Source organism: Pteronotus mesoamericanus, unplaced genomic scaffold (genome assembly GCF_021234165.1).
Source record: "Pteronotus mesoamericanus isolate MK-2021 breed Mesoamerican mustached bat unplaced genomic scaffold, CSHL_Meso_final contig_468, whole genome shotgun sequence".
Classification (NCBI taxonomy): Eukaryota; Metazoa; Chordata; class Mammalia; order Chiroptera; family Mormoopidae; genus Pteronotus; species Pteronotus mesoamericanus.
In genome coordinates this window covers 1000499-1028257 of record NW_026555176.1, presented here as the reverse complement: position 1 = coordinate 1028257, position 27759 = coordinate 1000499, and the positions used below count along the sequence as shown (strand labels likewise).

Here is a 27759-nt window from a genome sequence, read left to right as displayed (position 1 = left end):
CTCTATGGACACATTTTTTCTTAAATAAGCCTTAAAAGAACCTTTTCACTTTAAAAAGAAGCACTTCATTTCATCATGAAGATGAAAACACAGGGATAAAAGTAGGAAAATCTAGAATAATTGACTCATAGTCACTCAAATAAAATCCTGAATGGTGGAACATTTTCTTAGAAGTGGTATGTCATGTTTTTTATGGACTTTTAGCCTGCTGCTCTTTTTTTTTTGTTACTTCTATAGAGATCCTGCCAAAGAAGATGAAGAAAAACAGAGAAAGATTCTACAACAGAGAAAGGGAATTTGTGTATAAATTCAAAATAGGAAGTCAGTGCTTAGAGCTGAGGGTGCCCCTTAAATTTCCTGTTCAAGAGAATGCCAGCGATTTACATGGACGTCTGATGCTGCTGCATAGTTTACCATGCTTTATAGAAAAAGGTGAGAACTGATATTTTTTAATACTACTTTTTTATTTTCCTAGAGTCTCTGTCATTAAAAGTTTCATATTAGAAAGTGTAGACCTAAGAAGCATTGGAAAGAGCTGTAAATATAGTGTTTAACTGCTTTTAAGAACAAAATGTTCCCCAGAACTTTGTTTTATTTAGTGCTTTGTCCTATATCCATTGTAGTTATTTATAAGGCAGGTTTGTATAAAAACTAAGTTATATAATGTAAAATCAGTTACAAAGTCTGGAATAAAACTTTTAACCCCTAAATTTAGTTGGGTGGATTTATAAGGCATTTCAGCCATCAATTATTATATTATAGAATTATATTGCTAAGTGCATTGCCCCTTTAATTGATCTGGTTCTCAATTCCTGCGATGTCATGGAAGAGAAAGAATATAAATCTTTGAATAATTTTTGCTTACCTAAATTAATTCTATGGTTTCATCTGTATTAAACAATTTTTAAAAGTTCATACTCCATCTCACAGATGAGGAAAAAAATGTTAAATTGAGAATGCGTTGGATTATAGAAAGTTTGAGTTCAAGGAAACCTAGAATCTTTCTAATACAATATCATTGTACAAATAAGGAAGTCTGTACATAAAAAGGCTAAATTATTTGCCTAAGGCAGTGGTTCTCAATATTTGTTCTCTGATCAGAAGCAATAGCATCACCTGGAAACTTGTTAGAATTGCACATTCTTGAGTCTCACCCAATTCTTGCTGAATCAGAAACTCTGGAGGTAGCATGCAATAAGCTATTTCAATAAGCCCTCTAGGGAATTCTGATGCATGCTGAAGACTGAGAACCACTGATCTAATTAGACATTGTGGACAGAGCCAACACAGGAAAACAAGTATCCTGACTTCTGTCTCAGTGCTTTTTCCTTTATATCGGTCTCTAAGTATTGTTTCTAAAAGTGGAATTATAGAGAATCTGAATTAAATCAGTTTTAATGTACTAATTCAGTTTCTTCAAAATCAAAGTATAGCAATACATACCTAGAGTATAACAATACATAAATATGTATATTTAAATGAAAACTGTTCCATTTAAATACAGTCATCCTCAAAGCCTCAAAATCTGTAGAAGTGTTCTATATGTGATTTTACTGACAATTTCAAACCGAAACATCAGGCTTAAGAAATGAACATTATAAATTATATCAAAGTTATGCATGAGTTAAGATTTTTGACTGTTCTCCATGCAGTAACCTGTAATAGTAAAGAAAAGTGGTTGTGAGTTAGTTAAATGATCCCTGAAGCTTATTTTATTGAAACATTTTATTAAGGATATAAGCTTGATATAATAAATCCAAATTTCAATTTGGATTTCAAATTGAACTGAATTTCAAACCGAAACATCAGACTTAAGAAATTAACATTATAAATTATATCAAAGTTACACATGAGTTAAGGTTTTTGACTGTTCTCCATGCAGTGACCTGTAATAGTAAAGAAAAATGGTTGTGAGTTAGTTAAATGATCCCTGAAGCTTATTTTATTGAAACATTTTATTAAGTATATAAGCTTGATATAATAAAATTTCATGTTGAAATGCTTAATCAGGTAAAATATACCCTGTTTATGTCTGAATTTTTTTGATGGTATTTCTTGACCCTATTACAGACTTAAAAGAAGCTTTGAGCCAGTTTATAGAGGAAGAATCCCTCCGAGATTATGATAGAGAGGCTGAAGCATCTCTGGAAGCTGTGAAATCAGGTGAAGTAGACTTACATCAGCTGGCAAGTACATGGGCCAAAGCTTATGCTGAGGTAAGAAAATAGATCACATTGTAAATTTCAAGGATATTTTGCACTTTGGTGAGGATTTTTAAATTGCTAAGGTAATATTGAAACAGCTGACGACTCCTTTTTTCTCTAATTACAAAAATTCATTCCATAGTTTACAATATATATAGATATTTGAACACTTCCTTTCTATATTGGTGAGTACCTAAGACTCAGTACTTTACATAATGCCTTTATAAAACAAGAGGCTACTTTTGTATCTCTAACCAGCATAGGGTTGCCAGTTTTAACAGGACACCAGTTAAATTACAATTTCAGGAATTTATAGTATGCTTATACTATAAGTATACTATACTATACTATTCCATGGAATATACTTAGAGTAAAAATTTATTTGTTGTTTGTCTGAAACTCACTCTAATTTAACATGTATTTAACTCTAATTAACATGTATTTAACTCTAATTTAACATGTATTCCATGGAATACTTGGAATATACTTATAGTAAAAATTTATTTGTTGTTTATCTGCAACTCTAATTTAACTGGGTGACCTGTATTTTATCTAGCAAACCTACACTAGCAGTAGTAGCTTATTTTAATCTGGTTTACTTTTGTTCTCTCACTTACCTTTACTGATGTTAGATAGTTATATAACATCATCATTTTTCTATTTAAATAGCATACCTTATTTCATAAAGTCAAAGATGCCATTGATCATAACACACCATTATTTTATTTACTACTAAGAACACCTTCACCTTTAAACTATGATATAATGTCAAGATGCCATCAAATATAAAATATATTCTGATTTTTGAGAGTTGTAATATGAAAAAATAAGTATCTTAGAATTGATGAAATACAGTACGTTGAGAACCTGTTATTTGCCAGGTACTGTATTAGGTGTTGGGTATAAAACAGTGAGCAAGACAGACAAAAAATGAAATTTACATTGTTAGGCAGATATAGAACTATGTAAACAGACAAATAAATTTAATATTTGCAAGCTACAATGAGTGAATTACATTCTACTTAAGCAACTCAGTCTGTGAGAATAAAAAAGAAATCAATGTTATGGAATCTTCTTTTTCATTCTAAGCAGTTTGCTCTCTGCCAGAAGGTTTCCTAGTTTATATAATATAAAGGATAATACTACTTATATGTATTATTTTAAATTCTAAAAAGAAAATTATTTTACTTTAAAAAGATATGTCTGTGATAATTGCAATGTAAAGAAACCTAATCTTTCTGCTGATGAAAAGAGAGAAAGCTGTAAGATATATTAAAAGAATAACTTCACTGAATTTATTCAACCAATATTTTTTGGTTACCACTAAAATGGATGGGATATATTGCTGAGGCTAAGTCTTTGCCCTCTGGAAGCATATAATCTAGTAGGAAAACACAAAGAAATCCACAGACTGTTGTAACACTGTGCAATTGGTGTTAGGATCAGGGTAATTACTGTGGGGTCATTTAGAGAAGTTCGGGGAAGAAGGAGTGGTCAAGAAAGCAGTTTCTTGAAGAAAGCAGTTTCTCCTCTAGGACTGCTTTTGTTTTGATATAAGATCTGGAAGCAGAGTCTCTCCCATCCCTGATTTTATGTAACCAAAGAAAGAACTTCCTGAATACTAGATCAATAAATACTCTTTTTTTTTTTACTATAAAAAATAATCAACGTATATACTAAATTTATGATTTTACTTTTGTGCTTTAGCCATTCTAAAAATAGGAATTTGACTATCTTTCAGAATAATGACCCTAACAATAATAACAATAACAGTAACATAATATAACAAAGTAATAACAGTGTATACTTATTAATTCAATCACAAGAGTACAGAAATACTGTGAATTAAAAACCATCATATCAAATGAGCAAGTACTCTATTCTACCCTATACACATTTAGTAGGTATATAGCACTTTCTGTAGAGTTCCGATTTCTAGCAATGCGAGGATTCTAGAACTATAGTAGCTTGCCCATCTTTAAAGAATTAAGGAAAGAAAGGTCAAATAAATGATTTCTAACAGTAAAAAAAAAAATATTGACAGGAAAATAAATGACAAGACCCAAGTATTGCTATACCCACTGGATATGTTTGAGCACTCACTGGCTGTGAATATTATAATATAAAAGCCAAGCAGCTCAATATAAACTTAAGAAATGTGCGCAGTAGTGACCAAAAAGAAGGAATTAAAAAAGAAAAGGGTACTCTTTAGTAGATAGCAAAAGGACTTGCAGAGGTTAGAAGTCCCAGCATTGTGGACATTAGAAGAATCAAAGTATAACTAGCAGCAGACTGATAGTAGAAGCAGAACTGAGCAGTAGATGAGACAGAAGAGTGATAAAGCATCTCTGCAACATGTGGGTAAACAGTATTTCAGTAACCTTGAGACAAACACTAGGAGCATTAATAAAGAGGTGAAATAACAGGCTGTGTATAGTAATACCAGTTACCTAGGGTTATAAGGGAATGAGCTCCATTTTCTATGAATGGATTTACTAGATATTTCAGATGTAGCATACTTAAATCATGAAACTTTTTACTTTAACCACCGTTTGATAATGATCTTTTAAAAATGTAGAGATTTCTTCGCTTTCTTAAGCATGGTATATCAAGTTCAATTCTAACTTCTTGTTGACCCCGGGTCACCATTGTAAACATAAGTGATTATACCTCTCTGCAATGATACGGTGAGGCACTGTTACAGAGGGAGACCTGTCTGTCCCACCACTGCAGAGATGTGCTGAATATGCTGCTGTTATATAAGGATTTTTTTATGAAAGAGGACCATTGTCCCTCATAAACAGCTGGGCTTTAATGGATGCACTTGTATGGTATAAGGAGGTTTTGATGGTTTACTAGACGTATATGATTGTTAATTCCTGCCTTGTAGAGTAGTGCTACTTTCTTCTGCATTTCCTTTTCTTGTCTACTGTCTGAGGATCTATTGTTTGCCTTCTTTTTCTGCTTCTAGTCCCTAAAAATCTAATTACATTGTTTCTTCTAACCACTCCTGTGTCATTTGCTATTACATTAGATTTTTTTCTTTTTTAAACAAAAGTAAAGTTGAATAGGTAAAGAAAGGGAAACAGAGTAATCATTGACAAAATTGTGAAGTTTGCTGTTTATTTTTGGTGGTGCCCTGTCTTCCATTTCAGTACTGTTCCCCTCTTAGCTCTTTGCATTCATTCATTCATTCAGCAAATGGGTACTGAGCATCAGTTATATATCAAATATTGTATTAGGCACTTGGGATATAACAAAAACAAAATAGACACAGTTGTCACCTTCACAGAGTTTACAGCCTAACAGGGAGACATTATTCAAATTCAATTCAGTGGAGTGTGGTAAGTGCTATGAGAGGGGTAAGTGCAGTGTGTTGTGAGAGCACAAAGCTGGTACACCTATGCTGGTGTGGAGAACTTTGGGAAAGCTTCCCAGAGGAAAGAGAAATTTAGCTGAGACCTGAAAGATGAGTTGGAAATAAGTGGGTGAAAGGTGTATGGTGGGGGAATGGAAAGAGATATCCTAGGAAGAGGGTGTAACATATAGAAGGCCTGGAAATGAGAGAGCCCATGGCATGTTAGAATAACTGAAAGAAGTTCAGAATGGCTAGAAAAGAGTTTTGCAAGCCATCTTGAATTTTGTCTTTCTGTTGAAGGTAATGAGCAGCTTTGAAGGAGTTTAGCAGAGGAGTGAGAAGAATCATGTTTACATTTTGGAAGGATCAGTTCAGCATATTAGTGTGAAGAATACCTTGGAAGGGAGAAATTTAGAGTAGGTTAGAAGACTTACAGTTATATGGAAGAAATGATGAAGTCTTAGGCTAGATAGTGGTAGTGGGGTTAAAAAGAAAATAAATTTTTTTATTTATATATTTACTTATTCAACAAATACTGTATGTGTGTCCTGTGCTATGCATTAGGGATATATCAACAACAAATTTTGTTCTTATTTTCATGTCCCGATAGTGAAGAAGAAAGTTATTAACAAGTACATGACTAATTTATAATTGTACACGTGTTATAAGGAAATAAATATGGTGCCAACAGAGAGAACTATGAAGGGAGAGGAGTGGGGAATGAGAGCCTAATTGATATGGGTGTAGAGAACTCTTCTCTAAGGAGGTAACATTTAAACTGAACCTTAAAAGATTGCTTGGCCCAGAAAAGTTCTGGTCTGGACTACTGGATAAATGGTGGAGTGGTGTCTCTGCTCACTTGAGGAGAGGCAAGTTTTGGCATAAAAGTTATTTCAGTTTTACACCTATTGAATGTGCCTATAAGTCACCCAAGTAAAGATATCTAATAAGGTCTTAACTATATAGATCTGGCACTCAGGAAAGATAATTGGACTGGAGACATAGGTGTGGAAGTCATTCATATACAGATGAATTTTGAAGTCATGGAATGAATGAAATTGTGCAAGGTTATTATATAAAATGAGATTAGATGCCTAGACAGAATCCTAAGAAAACCCTGTATTATAATGTATATTGACTTATTTGTATCCCCTGCTTGTGGATATCCACCTGGGATTGTCTACTTTATTGTCTGTTATAGCTCTGGTATCCAGCACAGAGCCTGCAAATAGTAGGGCTTTGGTATGTGTTGGATAGATAGATGGGCTAGATGGACGGCAAAAAAAAAAGGGGGGGGGGTGGGTGTTAATGAATATATGAACAAATGAACAGACACTAGCACTTAAGGGATAAGCAGAGGAAGAAGGACCTGCAAAGGAAAGAGTGGAATTGGATAAAGATGTAGAGAGAAGGCAAAAGATTATGGTTTCATGAAAGTTAAGAAAAAGGCATCAAGAAGGAGGGAATTATCAACAGTTTCAAATGCTGCAGAGAAGATCAAGCAAGGAAAAGACTCAATAATATCTATGAGGTTTAACAAGTAATCTTATCTGTGGAAAGATCAGTTCTGGTGGATTGGTGGAGGCAGAAATTAGATTTCAGTGACTTTAAAAATATGTGGGAGTATAGAAACAGAATGAGTGTAGGTAACTCAAGGGCTATAGAGAGAAGAAGGATGAGGCAGTTTCAAAATGGGAACACAGAGTCAGAGGTTTGTTTTTTATTTAAGGTGGTAGAGATGAAGACTAGGAATAGAATCCAGAACTCAAGTACAGAATTAGTTTTTACTGGGAGGAGGGGCACTTCTTTGATTATAGCACAAAGGATGAAGAAAAGGGTGGATGTAAGTTAAAATGTTACTACTTGGATAGCAGAAGTTGAAGATATTTTCTTCTACCTGCTTCTACTTTATGGAGAACTAATAAACACAGGTGATGTTTTTGGATGAGGTGGGGGCCTAATGATATAACTGGATGTTTGAGTAGAGAACTAACCAGAGAAAGATAGCATTGCCAGTCATCATTGAAGGGAAACTTAGAGTCACACCAATCTGTTACCATAAACGTTAGAGTTTTTGTAATTTTTCTGCTGTAGCTCTCTACAGCCTGACCGTAAGATTTAGACTTTTATTAGGTGAGCAAGAGAAGGAGAATTAGTCAAGGGAGTTGAGGATTTTGGCAAGACAGTGGTTGAATGTTGGACCGTGGAAAGTAAGCTGCAGAGGAGAGAAAGTGAAGTTAGGTGGGAGCCAATGGTTGATTTTTTAAAAAAAGAAAGTAGAAGGGTCTATGGAGTGGAGGTCCTGATGAGGCTGGAGAACCAATAGCCTGGGGGTAATTGAATGAGATCTTGTTTGGAGGTTAGAGCCAGAGTCTGACTGTTTGAATTTTCAAGGTTGAATTGTCCTTAGAAATGATATAGAATGGGTGACTGCGGTGGAGTGGGAGACTTATTAAAGATAATGAGTTCAGGGAAGTAAGAAGGCAAGGCATGGGGCGGGTTATCCATGAGGACATCCAACAGATCAGGGCTCGAGATAGGATGTGAGTCAGAGAAGTATGTGAATGAGGGTGTGACAGGTAACCGTGGCAGCTAAAGATAAGGGATGCCCAACGGTTTGAGCCCCAAAGAAGCTGACCTTTATGGTGGAATGTGGAGGTGGAGAAATAATAGCCTGGACATTGAATACTTTCCTCTCAGCAGGCCTCTACTCAGTGCCCCATCCCTCTCAGGTTTATAATATCATCTCTCCTGAGACAATGTGAGGGTTAGGTCAAGGGAAAACTATTTAAATAGTTCTTCTCATGTAAGATAGCTTCTGCCTATTCTAAAAATTGCTATAGGCTGAGTTTTCAGTTCATGCAGCAAATTGTTAACTGACATGGCTAGTGGAGTTACTACATGTCTGGTGTTATGTACAGCCAAGCAGATCCCCTATGATCTTGCACTCATTCCTTCCTACAAAATTTTAGCATGAACCTGACATGAATTTTGAACTAAGTTTAAGTCACATGGGCTGGTTATAATTCCTAGAGCAGTGCTAGATCTAAAGAAAGGGAGCAGCTATCAGAATGTGGTTTCAGGTTTTCAGGGGCATAGAGGAGATGAAATCCATGTTCGAGATTTCAGCTAGTCATCTTAAACACTGCCCTCCTGATCTTCCAAATTGACTGAAGTGTAAGTGAAAGAAAACCAGGGGGGAAAAGTTCACCTACTGATGGACCAAGTTCAAAATACCTGTTGCTGTGATTTATTCATTTGTTTTCTTTTGAAAGTAAATTATCATTGTAGTTATGCTATAGATCATGGGTACCAGTCCTTGGCCTGTTAGGAACCGGGCAGCAGGGGGTGAGTAGCAGGCGAGTGAGTGAACTGGTCCCTGGTGCCAAAAAGGTTGAGGACTGCTGTTACAGATTATGGTATTTACTTTTTTCGAGGGAAGAATTCAGATTTTTCTTTTTTTACAATTATGTGCTATGAAGATCAATAATGGAAAACATATGGAAATATTTTTGTTATTTCCACTTTTGCCATTAAATTACGTGATTCTTCATGAGGGACTTCTCAGCGTATTAGTTTCCTCACTTTTATAAGCACTGTGTCTGTCTGATGTATTGATACATGACATGTCTGTGGGGCAGGCTTCTGTACTTCCCTGAGCGGGTTTGTGTGTGTGCTGACAGTACTATATTTTGCCTCTCTCCATGTTTCTGTTTTTGTTGTTTATTAGTGTTTACTCAATTGCTTTATCATTTGATAGCTGCTGTTTTCATATATCTAAGAGCATGCTTACATTTTAAGAAGAAAGCAGAGTACTAGAAAAGATCAAAATAAGAAAATTACATGTTTATCTTGATATGAAATCCTATGCATGAATTGGGTTTTCAAAGTCATTGCATCACCACACTTTGGACTACATAGGTAACCTCGTTTTCTAAATGTATAGCCTACAAAACATTTTTTAACAATGTATTTATTAATAATGAAAAGTTTTCTCTGATTATGTAATTAATACATGCAAATTATTGTATTATACAGTACCTTGTAGTATAACGAAAGCAAAGGCCATCAGCAATCCCACCACCCTGAAATAGCCATCATTAGCATTTTGCTGATCTTTCCCTTGTGTATGTGTTATTTAATAGAAATTGGATTATAGCATAGGTAGCTCCCCACCCCCTCCATGGACACTTTCTGTCTCTTCCTCCACATGAGCCCCTCCCCATCCCTGCCTCCAGGTAACCCATATTATTAACAACTTAGTTTGCGTCATTTTATTTTTTTATGTGTACTCAGATAATTCTAGGTAACCAATATATGCACATATATAAATAGAGGGTCTTTCTGTCCTTGTCTGAGGTACAAAAATAAACACATAATGTACATATTTTTCTAGTATTGTGTTAAATAAAAATCCTACATCATAATTTGAAAATGTCTGTCTATCATTTGTAGACCACATTAGAGCATGCAAGGCCTGAAGAGCCAAGCTGGGATGAAGATTTTGCAGACGTGTACCATGACCTAATCCATTCTCCTGCCTCTGAAACACTCCTAAATTTGGAACATAATTACTTTGTTAGTATCTCAGAACTGATTGGTGAAAGAGATGTGGAGCTGAAAAAATTACGAGAGAGGTATTTCGAATGTCTTGCATTATCATAATTAATGTTACATTGTCAAGTAGGTGGCCTGCAGAACTTGTTTATATTTTGTTATGAATAAAATAGAAAAATTCTTTAGTATTAGAAATTAGTTTTTTGTGTGTTTAAATCTGTAATTTCACTGGGAAATCCTCATACGTTTATAAAACTTCTCAAGGGATTTACCTAAATAAATTATGGCATTTTACATATTCATAGTTTTCATAAGGGGAATAGCTTACTTCTGTTGAAGATTTGCTTTGTTTCAGGCACTGTACAAAGTGCTTTGAATGCTGTCTTAGTTCAGGCTGCTATAGCAAAATACCAGAGACTGGGCTGTATAAACAACAGAAATTTATTTCTCTCTTCTGGCTTATAAACAGTGTGCCTTCTCGATGTGTGCTCATGTGGCCTTTCCTCAGTGTGTGTTCCTAATATATCTCTTCTAGAAAGAGAGCTCTGGCACCTCTTCCTCTAGGCACTAATTCCATTATGAGGACTCCAACTTTGTAAACCTGATCACCTCCCAAAAGCCCTACTTTCAGATACCATCACACTGGGGTCTTAGAGTTTCAACATGTATTTGGAGGGGAATGCAGTCATGCAGTTCATAAAGGATGCCCTATTTCATTTGATCCTTACCACAACCCTACTATTGTACCCATTGTGCAAATGAGGAAACTGTGCTTAAATAAGTATAGTCTAAGGATTTGCTAGAATCTGAAACCAAGAAGCCTGACTCTAAACCCCTTAAGGACTATACCATACTGCCTCCCTGTTCAGAACCTATTTAAAACCTTGCTATGATTAAATCCATAGTCTCTTTCAGTTCATTTTGTAAGCTTATTTACATTAGGGAATAAAAACACTAATATTATTGAAAGAAGTTTTCATTAGATTTGAATATATTTTGTATGGATTACCTACTACAGTATGCAAACAGTGTTTTTATGGTCCTTTTTTTTTCTTCAGAGTAAGTTAAAAAATTGCTAACATTACTTATCTTAAAGCATGACTTTCCAGACTGCATTTTAGTAATTCCATAATTGTAGTAATAATTCAGGACAAACTTCTACATAATCCATTTTAATATAGCTGATTCTAATAACATTTATTACCTTAAAAACATTTACTTAAGACTTTAGGTATATATGGCATTAAGATAATCTTTTTTTTTTTAGTGTTGCTGATATAAAATTTCTTTGATTGCGAAATTATGTTAGGAACAAATTACATATTATGAAATTAGTCCCAAATAAGTAAATTTAAAATGATGTACTGGTTTGCTTCTGGCCTTCATTAGCTTCACATTAGAAAATTTTGGGACTAGCAAAATGAGAATAATGTGTTATTTTCAGGGTTGTTGTAGTTAAGAAAACTTAAAAACAAAAATCATAAGCAAATGGATTTAGTCATAATTCTTGTGGGCTACTGTATTTTGTATACCAGATTCTTATTATATTGCATAGATCTCTAAACTTTCATAATAATTCTACTCCTCTGGACCTTTTATTTTTATATCCAATAAGATATTAGAACTACCTCTGTGTCAAAAAGAACACGATGTTTGAGAATTTGTCACTTTTTATGGATTTGGGTTTGCTGATTAGCCGTTTTGAGGCAGTTTATTTATTTTTTTTAGATGGGATACTTATGGTATGGGTAGTTGCCACCAGGTAAATAGTTGAAGCTTTGTCTGTGGGAAAGACAAAAATTTGATTTTTTTTCTAATTATTATGTATCTTGTAAAATTGTGAGTATATTTTTAAAATAACAATGAAGATTGGATTTTTAAGAATATATAAAAATAGAATTACCTTATACTAGTTAATTACCTTCAGTCGAACTTCATTCATTTGATTTTTTTTCCCCACCAGGGCTTCACATAATATAACTCATTCTGAATCTGTTCTTGGATCTCAGATTTTCTGGGACTACAGTCCTTCTGGCTATTTAGGTATATTAAAAAAAAAAATCCCAGTGTGGCCAACTATAGTTCATATTGATAGCCTTTACTAGTCCTTTTATTCAGCTGGAGACCTGCTCTAAATTGTGGCCCACTTCACTGCTTACTCATTATAACTCCAAAAAATTACATATGTGGCCATGAATATTCTGTGACTGTTCACCTCTTGGGAAGCCAAATTAACTTACTAATTTTCTGCATTTACTGGAACTTTACACACTTTTTTTTCTGTCATGGAATAGTTTTCAGTAAGGGTTTGTTTTCATTTATGTCTTTTTGAAATATCCTTTGGCCATACCTCTTGATGTGGCTTTGCTTTTTTTTTCTTTTTAAAATATAAACAATATGCGAATATATTTATTTTAAAAACAGTTTTATATTTATCTTTCATATATCCACACTCTTTGTTTGAAAAAGAAAAACAAGCTATATTCCTCTTAAAGTATATGATACTTATTGCAAAGGTAAACAGTATATTTAAGGTAAGTTGGAATTCACTGGTATCTGTGGAATTTCACCCAAAATTTTGGTGCCTAATTCATTTATCCAATTCATGAGCAGAAGTGACACATTTTCATATTTCTCCTTTTATTTTCATTTAATTCTCCATCTTTAAAAGACAGTTTCTAAACACAGCATCAATACAGTTACAATGATCTTTTTTCCAAAGTGCATTCAAGATAATATACAGGTTGTCACAATTATCATGCCTGAAATACAGAGCCACTACACAGTAGTTCATCTGAAATGTAGTAAAATTTCTTTGATCTTAATCATAAAAAATATATACTGTATTATTAATACAGGGTGGGGCAAAAGTAGGTTACAGTTGTGATACAGTGAGTATGCAAAACAGATTATTCTTGTATTATTTATTATTTATTGTATTATTTTCCATATGAAAAACTGTAAACCTACTTTTGCCCCACCCTGTATATCATTAGCTACTTGTGTTTCTGACACTTTTAGGGTAAAATAAATGTTCATGAAATTGTATTTGTTGAGTTCTTATTTATTAGTCTTTCTTTTTCTTCACTGGAAATTAGCTTTTATTGGTAAACCAGATTCAAGTTATTTTTTATAACTGGAAAATGGCAGTGATATTTTTTTATCCACTAGAGGGAACATGTGTAATGTAAAATATTAATATATTCATATGGAAGTTTGTATTTATAAATATTTAGCAGTTATTTCTATTTTAAATAAAAAGCTTACTTGCTAGCATAATCTTCTGCTGACCTCTAGTAGTTAGTAAAAAAAATGTGGTCTCCACTACGTTAGAATTAAGTGGGGACTAAATGGTATTGAATGTTTAATACTAGAAGGTATATATAGAAATGTGTAAATGTATAATATATGAATGAGTTTCATTTATCATATACATTTAATTAGTTGTTATAAAGAAGTATAAACCTGCTTCTAAGAGCAATTTACTTAAATTAACTAGAATGATGTAAAATTCTTTAAGGTGGTGTCTGTTTCACTCTTTCCAAGTTTGTTTGAAAAGTTTTAGAACTTACTAACACATTTGTATTATAAGATAATTTTTTAATTTGAAAATTTTAATGAACTTATTTATTAGAATATAACATTACAGAATAGGCAAGAAACTGTAAGTGTACAACTCGCTAAACTTTCATAAAGTAATTACACCCATGTAATCATCACTCAGCTCAAGAAATAAAATATTTTAAGCACCGCCAAAGGCTCCCTGATGCCCATCTAATCACTATCCATATCTCTCCTGTAAATAGCCATTATATGAACTTATAATACCATTGATTAGTTTCTTTTGTAGGGAAAACCATTTTTAATTTCTGTATATTATTTATCTGGATAAATGAGACGGTAAGACTAAAACATATCTTCAGAAGTATTTTAGCCCTGGCTGGTGTGGCTCAGTGGATTGAGCTCTGACCTGTAAACAAAAGTGTTGCTGGTTTGATTCCCAGTCAGGGCACATACCTGGGTTGTGGGCCAGGTCCCCAGTAGGAGGTGCTTGAGAGGCAACCACACATTGATGTTTCTCTTCCTCCCTCCTCCTCTCTAAAAATAAATAAATAAAATCTTTTTTTTTTAAAGAAGTATTCTATATTCCTCCATAAAGGGAACTTGTAATTTAATATCAGTTTCAATACTTAGAACCTATGGCAGCTTTTGGTTATGACATAAACTAACTTTCAAAGGTTGAAGTTACTTTAACTCATGTACAAAAAAGTAGAAAATATATTTAAGCTGGATTGCAGGGTATCTTCTTTGAGGAAACGTGCAGATGAAAAGGGGTCTGGACTTTTAAATATTAGCCATGGAAATTGAAAGATGACCTAGATTTTGACTGCTTTCATTTATGCATTAAATTTAGATTAAAATTTAGCTGTACAAATGATTTTGTTAATATTATATGAAATGATCATTATTGTTTCCACATTTCCACTTCTAATGTTTCAAAATGCTTTCCATAGTTGCCATTCTTGGACATATTCCTATAAGATAAAATTTTATTTTCACTTTGCAGAGATAGTTCAATGAATCTGGAGTGATTGTATACCTTCAAATTCTGATGAATATCTCTGATCTGCTTATTTATGTTTTAGACAGGGCATTGAAATGGAAAAAGTGATGCAGGAATTGGGAAAATCACTGACAGATCAAGATGTAAATTCACTGGCTGCTCAGCATTTTGAATCCCAGCAAGTAAGTGAAATACAATGGCTTTTAGATATACAGTTATTTTTTTAATTATTTTTGTAAAAAAATTATTTAGTTTATATACTCTTTTTAGGATTTAGAAAATAAATGGTCAAATGAATTAAAACAATCAACTGCCATCCAAAAACAAGAGTATCAGGAATGGGTGATAAAACTTCATCAAGACCTAAAAAATCCAAACAACAGCTCTCTCAGGTATTAATCATGTATTATTCTTATTAGATAGAAGTTTATTGTTATTAATAATTTGTGTTTATTATAAAATTGAATGTTTTTAGTTACAGATATTTTTAAGTTAACAATGAAAATTTAAGATGATTTATACTTTGAAAATATCTTTCACAGATTTTATGGGGATTATTTGAGAGGGGGATTAATTGGATGGTTTAAAATAGTGATTTCTCCCCTAGAACTTAGCTTTATAAGTCTCCTAGGTATGTATGCTTAAATACCCCAAGTACTATCTCCTGTTTCTTTAAATTGGTTTCATTTTGTTCAGTAAGCATCAATTGAAAACATCTTAAATGCAAAGCATTCTCTAAGCAGAAAATAAAGCAGTAACTGCCCATGTGGAGCTTATATTCTAGAGAGACTGATCTGTAAATAAAACAATACTGTATAGAGTGATATGTGCCATAGTAGAAGCATGTACAATATATAATAATAGTATAGAAGACTTTTCATAATTCATAATATGTATGGTACCTTATGGCCTAAGTACATTGTATTTCATAGATGACCCTAGAGCATGACAGTGCCTAAGTTATTTCCTGGGCATATATTCATATATTTGAGAATGTCTTTCTTCTTTCAAATCCTAAAGTATATTCAGTTGGAAATATAGTTAGTACAATATAGTAATCCTGTTTCTAGCATTAGCTCATATATTCTGTAAACATTTAGAGACAGCATTTTATTTGTATAATGTCAGTTTCCCCCATTAGTCTTGCCTTGAAAACAAAAACCACGTTTATTTTTTCTACTGTATATCAGATCCTTGTCAAATGTCTAGCTCTTGACACTGGCACATAAGACATAGTTAATAAATATTTATGGGTTGGGGACAAACAGGCAGGCAGACAGATAAATTTTTTACCTGATATTTATATCTCCTCTTATCTAAGTATCATAATCTTTGATTTGCCTTATTGTGTTCCCCAACACAACACCCTAGAAATGTTTAAACAATTGTTATGATTAGAAATGGGGTAACATTCTTGACGCTAACATATTTGACTATACTCATTTCAAATGAAAATAGTGACGAATACAATAAAAAGGGAAAGGAGTGGGGAAGCTGGACTGGGAACATCTGTGTGCCATAATATGCAATGATGTTTCGTGGACTGCTGGTTGCACTCTGCCAGGGACCGTTCTAGGTCTTTTACTTTCCAATCAGACTTTGAAAATAACAATAAAATAAAATGGAACAGAACAAAGTGAAGTAGAATAGGGGGAAAGATATCAGCGTGCATCATGCATGAAACTTTCTATAAATGAATATATGTATTGAGCCAAAGTGTAAAATATATACTGTATATTGTCAAAAATGTGTAACATCACTAATTTAGTTATGCAAGCTGTGAAAATGCTGTTCTGCAAAAATTATCTCTGCTGCTGTAGTTACAGAAATTCAATGTGTAGAATCAATTCTATTGTGTAAATAATTGTCCTCTAGCTGCTGCTCCTTTTAAAAACCAAATATTCCCAGGAAAGAGTATTTTTACTATGACTTTGTTAGTTTGCTTTCCTGTTTTGATAGAGGTTTTCTGTGCAACAGAAATATGTTTTCAACACAACTATGTACAGGGTGGAGCAAAAGTAGGTTAACAGTTGTGAGTACACTAAACACAGTTTATTTGTGCATTATGATTTATTATTGTATTATTATTTGTACAAAAGAAAACCCTCTAAACCAACTTCAGCCCCACCCTGTATATAACTCCTATATGAGCTTGATAAAAATTGTATTTTATTTTTGTTCATTTACTGTTGCTTTTTTCCCTTTTTATTGAATTTATTGGGGTGACACTGGTTAACAAAACTATACAGGTTTCAGATACACAGTTCTACAACACATTATCCGTATATTGTATTGTGTATTCACCACCCCAAGTCAAGGCTCCATCCATCATCATTTATCCCCGCTATACCCTCCTAAACCTCCTTCCACCCCCTTCCACCAGCAATCACCAGTCACCACACTGTTATCTCTTTCTTGAGTTTTTTCTTTTTTTTTCTTTTTGGCTCAATCCCTCCACCTCCCCCGTCCCAGCCCTGAGTCCCATCTCGACAGCTGTCAGCTTGCTCTCTAAAATTCTGTCGCTATCCTGTTCGTTAGTTCATTTTGTTCATTAGATTTCACAATAGAGTGAAATCATACAGTATTTGTCTTTCTCTGACTGGCTTATCCACTTACATAATACTCTCCAGGTCCATCCATGCTGTTGCAAAGGTTAAGATTTTCTTTTTTTACAGCCAAATAGTATTCCATTATGTAAATGTACCACAGCTTTTTTATCCACTCATCTACTGATGGGCACTTGGACTGCTTCCAAATCTTGACTATTGTAAATAATGCTGCAATGAACATAGGGGTGTATATATTCTTTCGACGTAGTGTTTCTAGTTTCTTCAGATAAATTCCCAGAAGTGGAATCACTGGGACATAAGGCAGTACCATTTTATTTTTCTCCTCACCCAAGGACATTTTTTCAATGCTTTTTAGAAAGAGATGAACAGAAAGAGGGTTTAGAGAGGGGGGAAGGAGGGAGAAAGAGAGGGAGAGAAACACTGAGGTGAGAGAGAAACATCAACTAGTTGCCTTTTTGTATGCCCCCAAAAAGAACCCCAACCGGGGAACAAACCTGCAACCCAGTCATGTGCCCTGATGGTGAAGCGAACCCGCAACTTTTTAGTTTGCAGGACAACATCCAACAAACTGAGCTACATGACCCAAGGTCATTATTTATCTTTTTGAAGTAACTCCCTACTGCTTTCCTCTGCGGCTGCACCAATCTGTATTTCCACCAACAGTATGTGGGGGTTCCCTTTTCTCCACATCTTCACCAACACTTGTTGTTTGTTGATTTATTGATGACACAATTCTGACAGGTATGAGGTGATATCTCGTTGTTTTAATTTGCACTTCTCTGATGATTAATGAAATTGAGCATCTTTTCATATGTGTATTGGCCATCTGTATGTCCTCTTTGACGAAGTGTATTCAGGTACTTCGCCCATTTTTTAGTGAGATTGCTTTTTGTTGTTGAGTTGTATAAGTTCTTTATAAATTTTGGATTATAACCCTTTATTAGATGTATCATTGGCAAATATATTTTCACATTCAGTGAGTTGAGTTTTCATTTTGCTAATGATTTACTTTGGTTTGCAAACACTTTTTAATTTGATGTAGTCCCATTTGTTTTGTTGTTGTTTCCCTTGCCTGAAGAGAGATATCAGAAAAATATTTGTACGAGAATTGTCTGAGATTTTACTGCCTATGTTTTCTTTGAGGATTTTTATGGTTTCAAGACTAACTTTTAAGTCTTCAACACATTCTGAGTTTATTCTTGTGAATGGTATAAGAAGGTAGTCTTGTTTTATTTGTTTATTTTTTTGCATGTATCTGTCCAATTTTCTCAGTATCATTTACTGAATAAACTATCTTTATCCCATTGTATGTTTTTGCCTCCTTTGTCAAATATTAATTGACTGTAAAGGTGTTGGTTTATTTCTGGGCTCTCATCAGTTCCATTGATCTATATGTCTGTTTTTATGCCAGCACCATGCTCTTTTTATTACTATGGCTTTGTAGTATAGTTTGATATCAGGTGTGTGATTCTTCCAACTTTGTTCTTCTTTCTCAAGATAACTGTTGCTATTTGGGACCTTTTGTGGTACCATATAAGTTTTTGTAATATTCATTCTAGTTCTGTGCAGTACACCATTGGTATTTTTTTTGTGCGGAATCTATAAATTGCTTTGGGTAGGATGGATATTTTAATGATGTTAATTCTTCCTATTAATGAACACAATATATGCTCCCATTTATTTGTATCTTTTTCAATTTTTTTCTTCAGTGTCTTACAATTTTCCAAGTATAGGTCTTTTACATCCTTGGTTAAATTTATTCTTAGGTATTTTATTCTTTTTGAAGCAATTGTGAATAGGATTGGTTTTTTTTTCAGTTTACCTGCTGAGAGTTTATTATTGGCATATAAAAACGCAACCAATTTCTGGATATTTATTTTGTATCTTGCTACTTTATTGAATTAATTTATCAGTTCTAGTAGTTTTTTGATGGAACCTTTAGTGTTTTCTATATACAGTATCATATCATCTACAAATAATGACAGTTTTAACTTCCTTTCCAATTTGGATGCCTTTATTCCTTCTTCTTGTCTGAAGCCATGACTAGGGCTTCTAGTACTATTTTGAATAAGAGAATCCCTGTCTTGTTCCCAATCTCAAGGAAAACACTTGTAGTTTTTGTGCATTGAATATGACGCTGGCAGTGGGGTTGTAATATATGGTCTTTATTATGTTGAGGTATGTTCCATCTATTCCGAATTTGATCAGAGTTTTTATCATAAATGGGTGCTGGATTTTATCAATTGCTTTTTCTGCATGTATTGATATGATCATGTGTTTTTTATCCTTCATTTTGTTTACATGGTGAATCACATTTATTGATATACAAATGTTGCACCAACCTTGCATTCCCAGAATCAATCCCCCTTGATCATGGTGTATGATCTTTTTGATGTTTTGCTGTATTCAGTTTGCTAATATTTTGTTGAGGATTTTAGCATCTATTTTCATCATAGATACTGGCCTATAATTTTTTTTTTAGTGTCTTTATTATCTGGTTTTGGAATTAGTATAATGTTGGCCTCGTAAAATAAGCTGGAAGCCTTCCCTCTTGAAGATTTTGGAATATTTTGAGAAGGAGAGGTATTAGTTCTTCTGGGAGTGTTTGGTAAAATTCACCTGTAAAGCCATCCAGCCCAGGGCTTTTGTTTGTTTGAAGTTTTTGATTACTGCTTAATCTGTCTATACAGATTCTCTGATTCTTCCTGATTCAGTTTTTGATAATTGTATGTTCCTAGGAATTTATCCATTTTGTTCAGGTTGTCCAATTTGTAGGCATATCGTTGTTCATAATATTTTCTTATTATTCTTTGTATTTCTTATTCTTCTTACTATTATTATTTCTTTGTATTTCAGTTGTTACTTTTTTTCTTTCATTTCTGATTTTATTTATATGGGTCCTCTTTTTTTCTTGGTGAGTTTGGTTGAAAGTTTATCAGTCTTCTTTATCTTTCAAAAAACTGGCTCTTGGTTTCACCGATCTTTTTTACTTTTTTTTTTTTACTCTTATTTATTTCTGCTACGATTTTTATTTCCTTTCTACTCACTTTATACTTTGCTGTTCTTTTTCAAGCTCCTTTAAGTTTAAAGTTAGGTTGTTTATTTGAGATTTTTCTTATTTCTTGAGACAGGCCTGTACTGCTATGAATTTTCCAGTTAGGATTGCTTTTCCTGTGTTCCATAAACTTTACATTGTTGTGTACTCATTTTCATTTGTTTCAGGGTATCTTTTGATTTCTTCCTTCATCTCTTAGTTGTGCCATTCGTTTTGTAGCATGTTATTTAGCCTTCATGTCTTTATGTGTTTTTCATTTTTTTTCTTGTGATCGATTTCTAGTGTCAACCATTATGGTCAGAGAAGATTTGATATGATTTCAATCTTCTCAAATTTATTGAGACTTGCTTTGTATCCTAACATGTGGTCTAGCTCAGGAAATATTTCATGTGCGTTTGAAAAGAATGTATATTCTGCTGTTTTGGGTAGAATGCCCTGAGATAGCAGTTAAATCCATCTGCTCTAGTGTGTCATTTAAGGCCACCACTTACTTGCTGATTTTCTGTCTGGAAGATCTGTCCATTCATGTCAATGAAGTATTAAAATCCCCTACTATGACTGGAATACTGTCCATCTCTCTCTTTTTGTCCATCATGATTTGCTTTACATATTTAGGTGCTCCTATCTTAGGAGCATAAGTGTTTACAATGGTTATATCCTCTTGTTGGATTACTCCCTTTATCATTCTGTTGTGTCCTTCTTTGTCTTTTACTATAGCCTTTGTTTTAAAATCTTTTTTGTCAGATACAAGTACTGCTACTTCAGCGGGTTTTTTTTTCCCATTTCCACTTGCATGAAATATCTTTTTCTATCCCTTTACTTTTAGTCTATGTGTATCTTTTAGTTCTGTGGTGCGTCTCTTGTAAACAGCATATATGTGGGTCTTGTTTTCTGTCCATTCAGCTACCCTGAGTCTTTTGATTGGAGCTCTAAGCCATTTAAATTTAAAGTGATTAGTGATAGGTACATATTTATTGCCATTTTTATTCTTTTAACTATGTTCCTCTGTTCCACCACCACTTCCTTCTCCTGAATAAAGCAGGCTCTTTAACATTTCTTATAATGTTGGGTTTGTGGTAACAAACTCGTTTCACTCTTTCGTGCCTGGGAAGCTCTTAATTTCTCTTTCTATTTTAAATGATAGCCTTGCTGGGTAAAGTAGTCTTTGTCATAGGTCTCTGCTTTTCATCACTTTGAATATGTCATGCCAATCCCTCTGGCCTGAAATGTTTCTGTTGAGAAATCACCTGACAGTCTTACAGGAGCTCCCTTATAGGTAACTGTCTTTTCCTTGCAGTTTTTAGAAATCTCTCTTTGTCTTTAACCTTTGTCATTTTAACTGCGATGTGTCTTGGTGTGGGCCTATTTGGTTCCATGTTGTTTGGGACTCTGAACTTCCTGGACTTTTGTGTCTTTTTCCTTCACCTGCTTAGGGAAGTTTGCTTTCATTATTTCTTCAAATAGTTTCTCAGTCCCTTGCTCTTTCTTCTCCTTCTGGTACTGCTATGGTGCAGATACTGTTACACTTTATGTTGTCCAATATTCCCTAACCTCATTTTTTTAAATTCTTTTTTCTTTTTGTCGCTTTGATTGGGTGTTTTTCTTTTACCCTACGTTGTTTTCCAAATCGCTTCATCCAAATTCCTGTTTATTCTTTCCAGTGTATTCTTTATTTCAGATATTGTATTGTTCATTTCTGATTGGTCCTTTCTTATAGTTTCCATGTCCTTTTTCATGCTGTTGAGCATCCTTATAACCATTACTTTGAACTCTATATCTGATTAATTGCTTTCCTCTATTTCATTTAGCTCTTTTTCTGGAGACTTCTGTCCTTTCATTTGGGACCTGTTTCTTTGTCTCCCTATTTTGGCTGCCTTTTTGTGTTTGTTTCTCTGTAATGTATAGATCTACCATGACTCCCAGCCTTTGAGGGGTGACCTCACACAGTAGTTTTCCATGGCTGTTGGGTCCAATGGTGCAGTCTCCTTTATCATCTAAGCTGGGTGCTCCAGGAATGTCTCTTGTGCGGTATGTGAACCCTCCTTATGTGAACAGGGCAATAGCAGTCTTGATTGCTATTGACCTGTTCATGCATGGGATCAACCCTCAGGCTGGCTGTGAGGCTCAACCCCAACCATAGCATGTGACCTGCTAGGCAGGTACTGACCACACAAAGTGGAGTTTGCCTCAGCAGGGCCTGGTGCCTGCCAAGGTCTCCCTTTGGATATGTTGCTTGTGAAGCTTATTGGACTCTGCTCTGATGTTGTCTCAAGCTGGCCACTTGTGTGTGTTAGTTCTGGGCCTTTTGGGAGGTCAGTGTAAGACACTGCCTGTGACTGGTCCTCTGCAACCTGTTTGAAGCTACAAGCGATCCATAGTTCTGGCTGCCTCTGCTGGGCTTAGGTGCATGTGGGAAGGACCAAGCTGTGTGCCAAGGCCAGCTTTTACCAGCATTGGGCCTGGGGATAGGTGAGCAAAAGCACCTTGATAAGTTCGGCTTTCTCCTGCCTCTGCCTGCTGGCTCCCTGTTAGGCTCAGTCACTGAAAGAGTCTCTGGCTGTGCTCCTCAGCTGGGCATAAGTTCCACACAGTGCTGGAAGAGGGAGTCCAGAGGGTGGAACTAATCCTTTTCCCCAGGCTGATGCCACACACAGGGAGGGGAGTGCTCCACCTGAGAAAGATGCATCTATGGTATGGGAAAATGGCTGAGCACAGGGATCCCAGGAGCTGTCCCCTCAGCTCCCGCCCCATAGCCACAAATTCCAGAGTATCCTCATGTGACTCTAATTGATTCCACCTTCCTTCCACCAAAGCCCAGGGTGAGTGGCTGCAAATGAAATTTTGTGCATTGGCGCTTTGAGAGACTTCCGATGTCTCTAGTGGACTCCCGTCTCTCCCTGGCAGACGGATGTTATGTGGACACCTCTTCCTAACTTGGGGCTCTGCGATAGGGAGCCCGGCTTGGGGTTTAGACCCCACGCTTCTCAGAGTGAACCCCTGCAGCTGAAGGGATCTCCAGAACCTCAGCCACCTCCTGCAGGAGCAGGGCTAGCCTTTTTTGCATCTCCACCCTTCCCATCAGTCTTAAGGTGGATTTTTCTGTAATTTTCTGGTTATAAGACTCCTCTTTAGCTAGTCTTCCATTAGTAATTCAGCCTGCTTTTTTTAAAAGTAAGGTCTATTGGAGGAGAAACTACATAAAGTAAAATTCACCTGTTTTAGGTTTACATTTTGACAAGTTTTGACACACTTAAATCAGTCATGAAACGATCACTGCAATCAAGATGTAGCGTTTCCCTTTTTCACCTTTCTTTTTCCTTTTGTACTTTTGTAAATAATATTTCTCCTTGCCCAGCTCCCAGTAATCTGGTCTGACTTCTGTCGCTGTAGTTTTGATTTTTTCCAGATGTCATATAAATGGAATCAAACTGTGTGTAGCAGTTTGTGTCTTGCTTCTTTCACTTAGCATAATGCTTTTGAGACTCATTTATGTTCCATCTATGAGTGGTTCTTTCCTTTTCTTTTTCTTTGTTTTCCATGAGCCAGTTTGTGCTTTACTGACCCTGCAATGCTCAGGCCTTGACCACGTACCGCTGCAGTGGATATAGCCACTCCTTCCGCAGCTACTTCTTGGACATCAAGTTCTCCTAATGCTTGTTGAGCCAGCATCACATTGCCCGTGTTTTCTTGGACTGCAGACCCAGGGGCTTGTATTTCTTGCCCTTGTAGAATTTCCTAAGGTTATCTTTCTGAGTCTGGTTAATAGCAGGGAGAACGGGGCAATGGATTTGCAAACAACTAGGACCTTAGAAAGCTTGGAAGCCACACCTCCAGTCACTTTGACCAAGCACAGTTGTGATAGCCCCACCTTCTGGTCGCCCAGCTGTTTGAGCAGCTCCTCCTTCTTGCTGCAAAGATCTCAAGCTTTAATTTTGGCAATGTCTGAACAAGCCACCACTGCCGCCTGTTCAGAGAGAAACAGTTCTTTCCTTTTTATTGCTCAGTAGTATTATGTTAGTCTTTGTTTATTCATTCACTCCATAATGGACATTTGCCATATTTCTAGAGTTTGACAATGCTGTATAAATTCATATATAGGTCTTTGCATATACATATGTTTTTACTTCTCTGATATAAATATCTAGTAGTAGGATTGCTGGATCACATAATAATGTGTGTTTAACTTTATAAGTAACTGCCAGACTATTTTCTTATATTTTCCATTCCCACCACCAATGTATGAGGGTTCCAGATGTCCCACCTTCTTGTGAACACCTGATATATATAATTAGCAATTCTAGCAGATTTTGAAGTGGTGTCTTGTGGTTTTACTTTGCATTTCCCTGATGGCTAATAATGTTGAACATTTTTTTTTTCATATACTGATCTTTCATCCATATCTCTTTTTTGCTTTTTTATTATTGACTTGTGAGAGTTCTTTATATATTCTGGATACAAGTTCATCAGATAAGTGTTTTATGAATATTTTCTCACCCTGTAGCTTGTCTTTTTATTTTCTTAATAGTATCTTTCTGAGGAGCAAAGTTTTTCATTTTAATAACAATTTATAACTTATTAAATGGTTTGTATCGTAGCTAAGATATCTTTGCCTAATCCAGGATTACAAAGATTTTCTCCTGTTTTCTTCTAGAAGTTTTATAGTTAAAGTTATACATATAAGTCATGATGTATGTCATTATAAATGAATACAAATAAGTAAATTATTTGTTATAAAATAATGAGTAACTATATCTATATATGTTGGTCTGTAGTTTTTTTCTTACAATATCTTCATTTGGTTTTAATATTGAGGTAATAGTGGCATCATAATATGAGTTGTTGGTCTACTGATGAGCCTGTCAAAAGAATTTATATCTGTTACCATTGATCTGATACTGTGTTTTATTTCTAGTACTTTCATTTGCTTTGTCTTTTTGCTTAAATTCCTTATCTGCCTGTGTGTATTGCTTTACACTAGATCTTTTTGCACTTTGTTTATAGTTATTTGAAAAATCTCTTTCTTTTAGTCCCCAAATCTGGGTCATGTCTAAGTCTTTTTTTATTGATTGCTTTATCTGTTCACAGTGCTTTTTTGTTTGCTTGCTTTTTTGTTTGCTTGCTTGTTTGTTTGTCTGCCTTTTTGGGTCTCTCCCAATGTTGGATTTTGTATGTATTAGAAAAGAGACTGAGGTAAATAATATTTATATCCAGAATGAACAGGCCATTAATGTGAAGGTCATGCAAATCTAGTCAGCAATTGAACCAAGCTTGGTTTTTGTTCCTTCGGTACATTATAAGCTTCATTTTCTATAGTAGTAAGCTGCCACCACTTTGTGCTCAGAGTGGGGCCTTGGGTTTTAGAGGGTTTTTCTCTGTTGTTCTGCTCCCTCCTTAGCTTAGGGTAGTTTTTGCAGGCCTTGCCACAGCATGAGGTCTCTCTCTACGCTGTTGCTTGATCCCCCAGCAATGGACTGTTGTTGTTTGGTATTGGTGCTGGGCTTATACTTAGGGGTGGGAGACAGGTCTCTGTTGTCTTTGTCCACCTTCAGTCTTAGACAAGCCTTGTACACCTGGGCCTTGGACTTCGGGCATCCTCAGCGTTTTCACCAGTGCCACCGAGGTAGTGCTCTTTTCTCCTGACCTGCCCCCATTGTTTTCTTGGAAGCACCTAGTGGACTTCAATGGAAGAGTTTGTAAGTGCATGCAAACTGCCCTTGTGCTTGGGATACGTAGCTATTATAAATTTAAATGCTAGCCTATACTTGACTTTTAAGAATTTGTTAAACGTTTAGCTGATTTCCTCTTACCCACATACATTACAGCAACACATTTCTACTGTGCTCTGCCAAAAATGAAGTGTGCCCCATTTCTCCTTGGAGGGTATGTCACACTTTAGAATTTAGTTTACTTGGTTGCCTTGTTATCTCAAACATCTAATGGGCTCCAGAACATTTATGATTTTATATACAGTGTTCAGTAGAAATAATGCCATTGAGCATAGTTGGTAGGGTATGTGAATGTCTCTCATGAGGTGGACAGCAATTTAAACATGTCACCTAAAATGTCATATGGTGTGCTTGAGTGTGCTATTGTTATGTTACAGAATCATATGCTTATAATTTTGTAATAAAAGATTTTTATGTACTAAAAGAGGAGCATTTTTTATGCTATACCTTGTATTATTTGTCTTTTTCTTATTAAAGTGAGAACAACATTCCTTTGTGACTTTTTGTATCTTAAGATGATATTTTATTAATTTAAATTTATTAGGATTATATTTACCATATACTAATGAAGTTAGACTAATGAGACTGCTTGGATTAACTCCAAAAAAGTAGTCAGGGGAATGGATGACTGTCATAGGCTTGTATTATTTTCAGCGTACTATGAAATTTGAATTGAACAGTTGTGCTTTTATAGTGCCTCCATGGAAACCTTTTCAGGAAATCCAAGAGCAGAGCAGAGCAAAGCGAGTATTTTAATGGAAGGAGAATGTTGGTGGGGGGATAAAAGAACAAAACAGCAAATGGTAAAAAAATTTAAAAAAAGAGAGAGAGAGAGGATGTGAATACACCTAAATGAGCTTCATCTTTTTCTGTTATTGCTTATTTGATGTTTCAAGTTTTAATTTTCATTTCCGTCACTTTGCCTATTTTCTAGTTTTGCCTACAGCCACCCCTAATAAGTGATTTGTATATTTTTAAATATGCCATTTTAAAGTAATGTTAGTCACTTCTTTTAATCATTCTCTTAGGCTATTGAGAAATTTTAAATGATAATATATGAACTGATATTATAGTGACTGAAGGTGAATAATATTCATTAATGTGAGGAAATGAAAGAACAAGTGCAAATTTTAGAACCTCTTAGTACTTACTATCTTGTCATCATGGATTAAGTTTAGGAATAAAGTAAGTGCTACTTTCAGCTGTTAGTCTTGTGTCATTGCATTAGAAAGCTTTCTTTTCTTTAAAGTTCTTGACAAACATGCCTAAAAAAATCAATAATTTTATTAATTTCAGTGAAGAAATTAAAGTTCAACCAAGTCAGTTCAGAGAATCGGTAGAAGCAAATGGAAGGATTTATGAGGAACAGAGAAAGTTAGAAGAAAGTTTTACCATTCACTTAGGTAAGTGTATTAATTTTTTGCAGTCATAATTAATTGTAGCTTGTGAAACTTTTTATGGTGTAAGAAAAATTCCTAGCATAGGAGTAAAACATACCTGTGTTATTTATAATTATGAAGCATATCCTGTTCCAAGAAAGCCTGTAGATTGTTGGCTATAAGTTTTCTGTTTTAGCTTATATGTTATTTTTTGCAAATAGAAAGATTAAATATTAATAGTCATTAAAATGGGAAATTGCACAGCCCATTTATAATTACTTGTAGAACAGATTTATATGAATTCTTGTCAATAGAGAGTTGTATCGTTTATAGTGGGGTTTGCAGA

General features: G+C 34.8%; 1 protein-coding gene and 1 pseudogene across 1 annotated transcript in view; one reads left to right on the top strand and one right to left on the bottom strand.

Moving 5' to 3' along the window:
* The window catches only part of FERRY3 (FERRY endosomal RAB5 effector complex subunit 3), a 53440-nt gene that overhangs the window by 1143 nt on the left and 24538 nt on the right, over positions 1 to 27759 (top strand). The window contains exons 2-7 of the mRNA XM_054577955.1: positions 238 to 432; positions 2071 to 2216; positions 10018 to 10199; positions 14766 to 14865; positions 14954 to 15075; positions 27331 to 27437. Of these exons, the coding sequence (XP_054433930.1) occupies positions 255 to 432; positions 2071 to 2216; positions 10018 to 10199; positions 14766 to 14865; positions 14954 to 15075; positions 27331 to 27437 (835 nt within the window). The 5' untranslated portion in view covers positions 238 to 254. The remainder of the gene's footprint in view (positions 1 to 237; positions 433 to 2070; positions 2217 to 10017; positions 10200 to 14765; positions 14866 to 14953; positions 15076 to 27330; positions 27438 to 27759) is intronic.
* Positions 23881 to 25353, bottom strand: LOC129074227 (60S ribosomal protein L35-like; annotated as a pseudogene).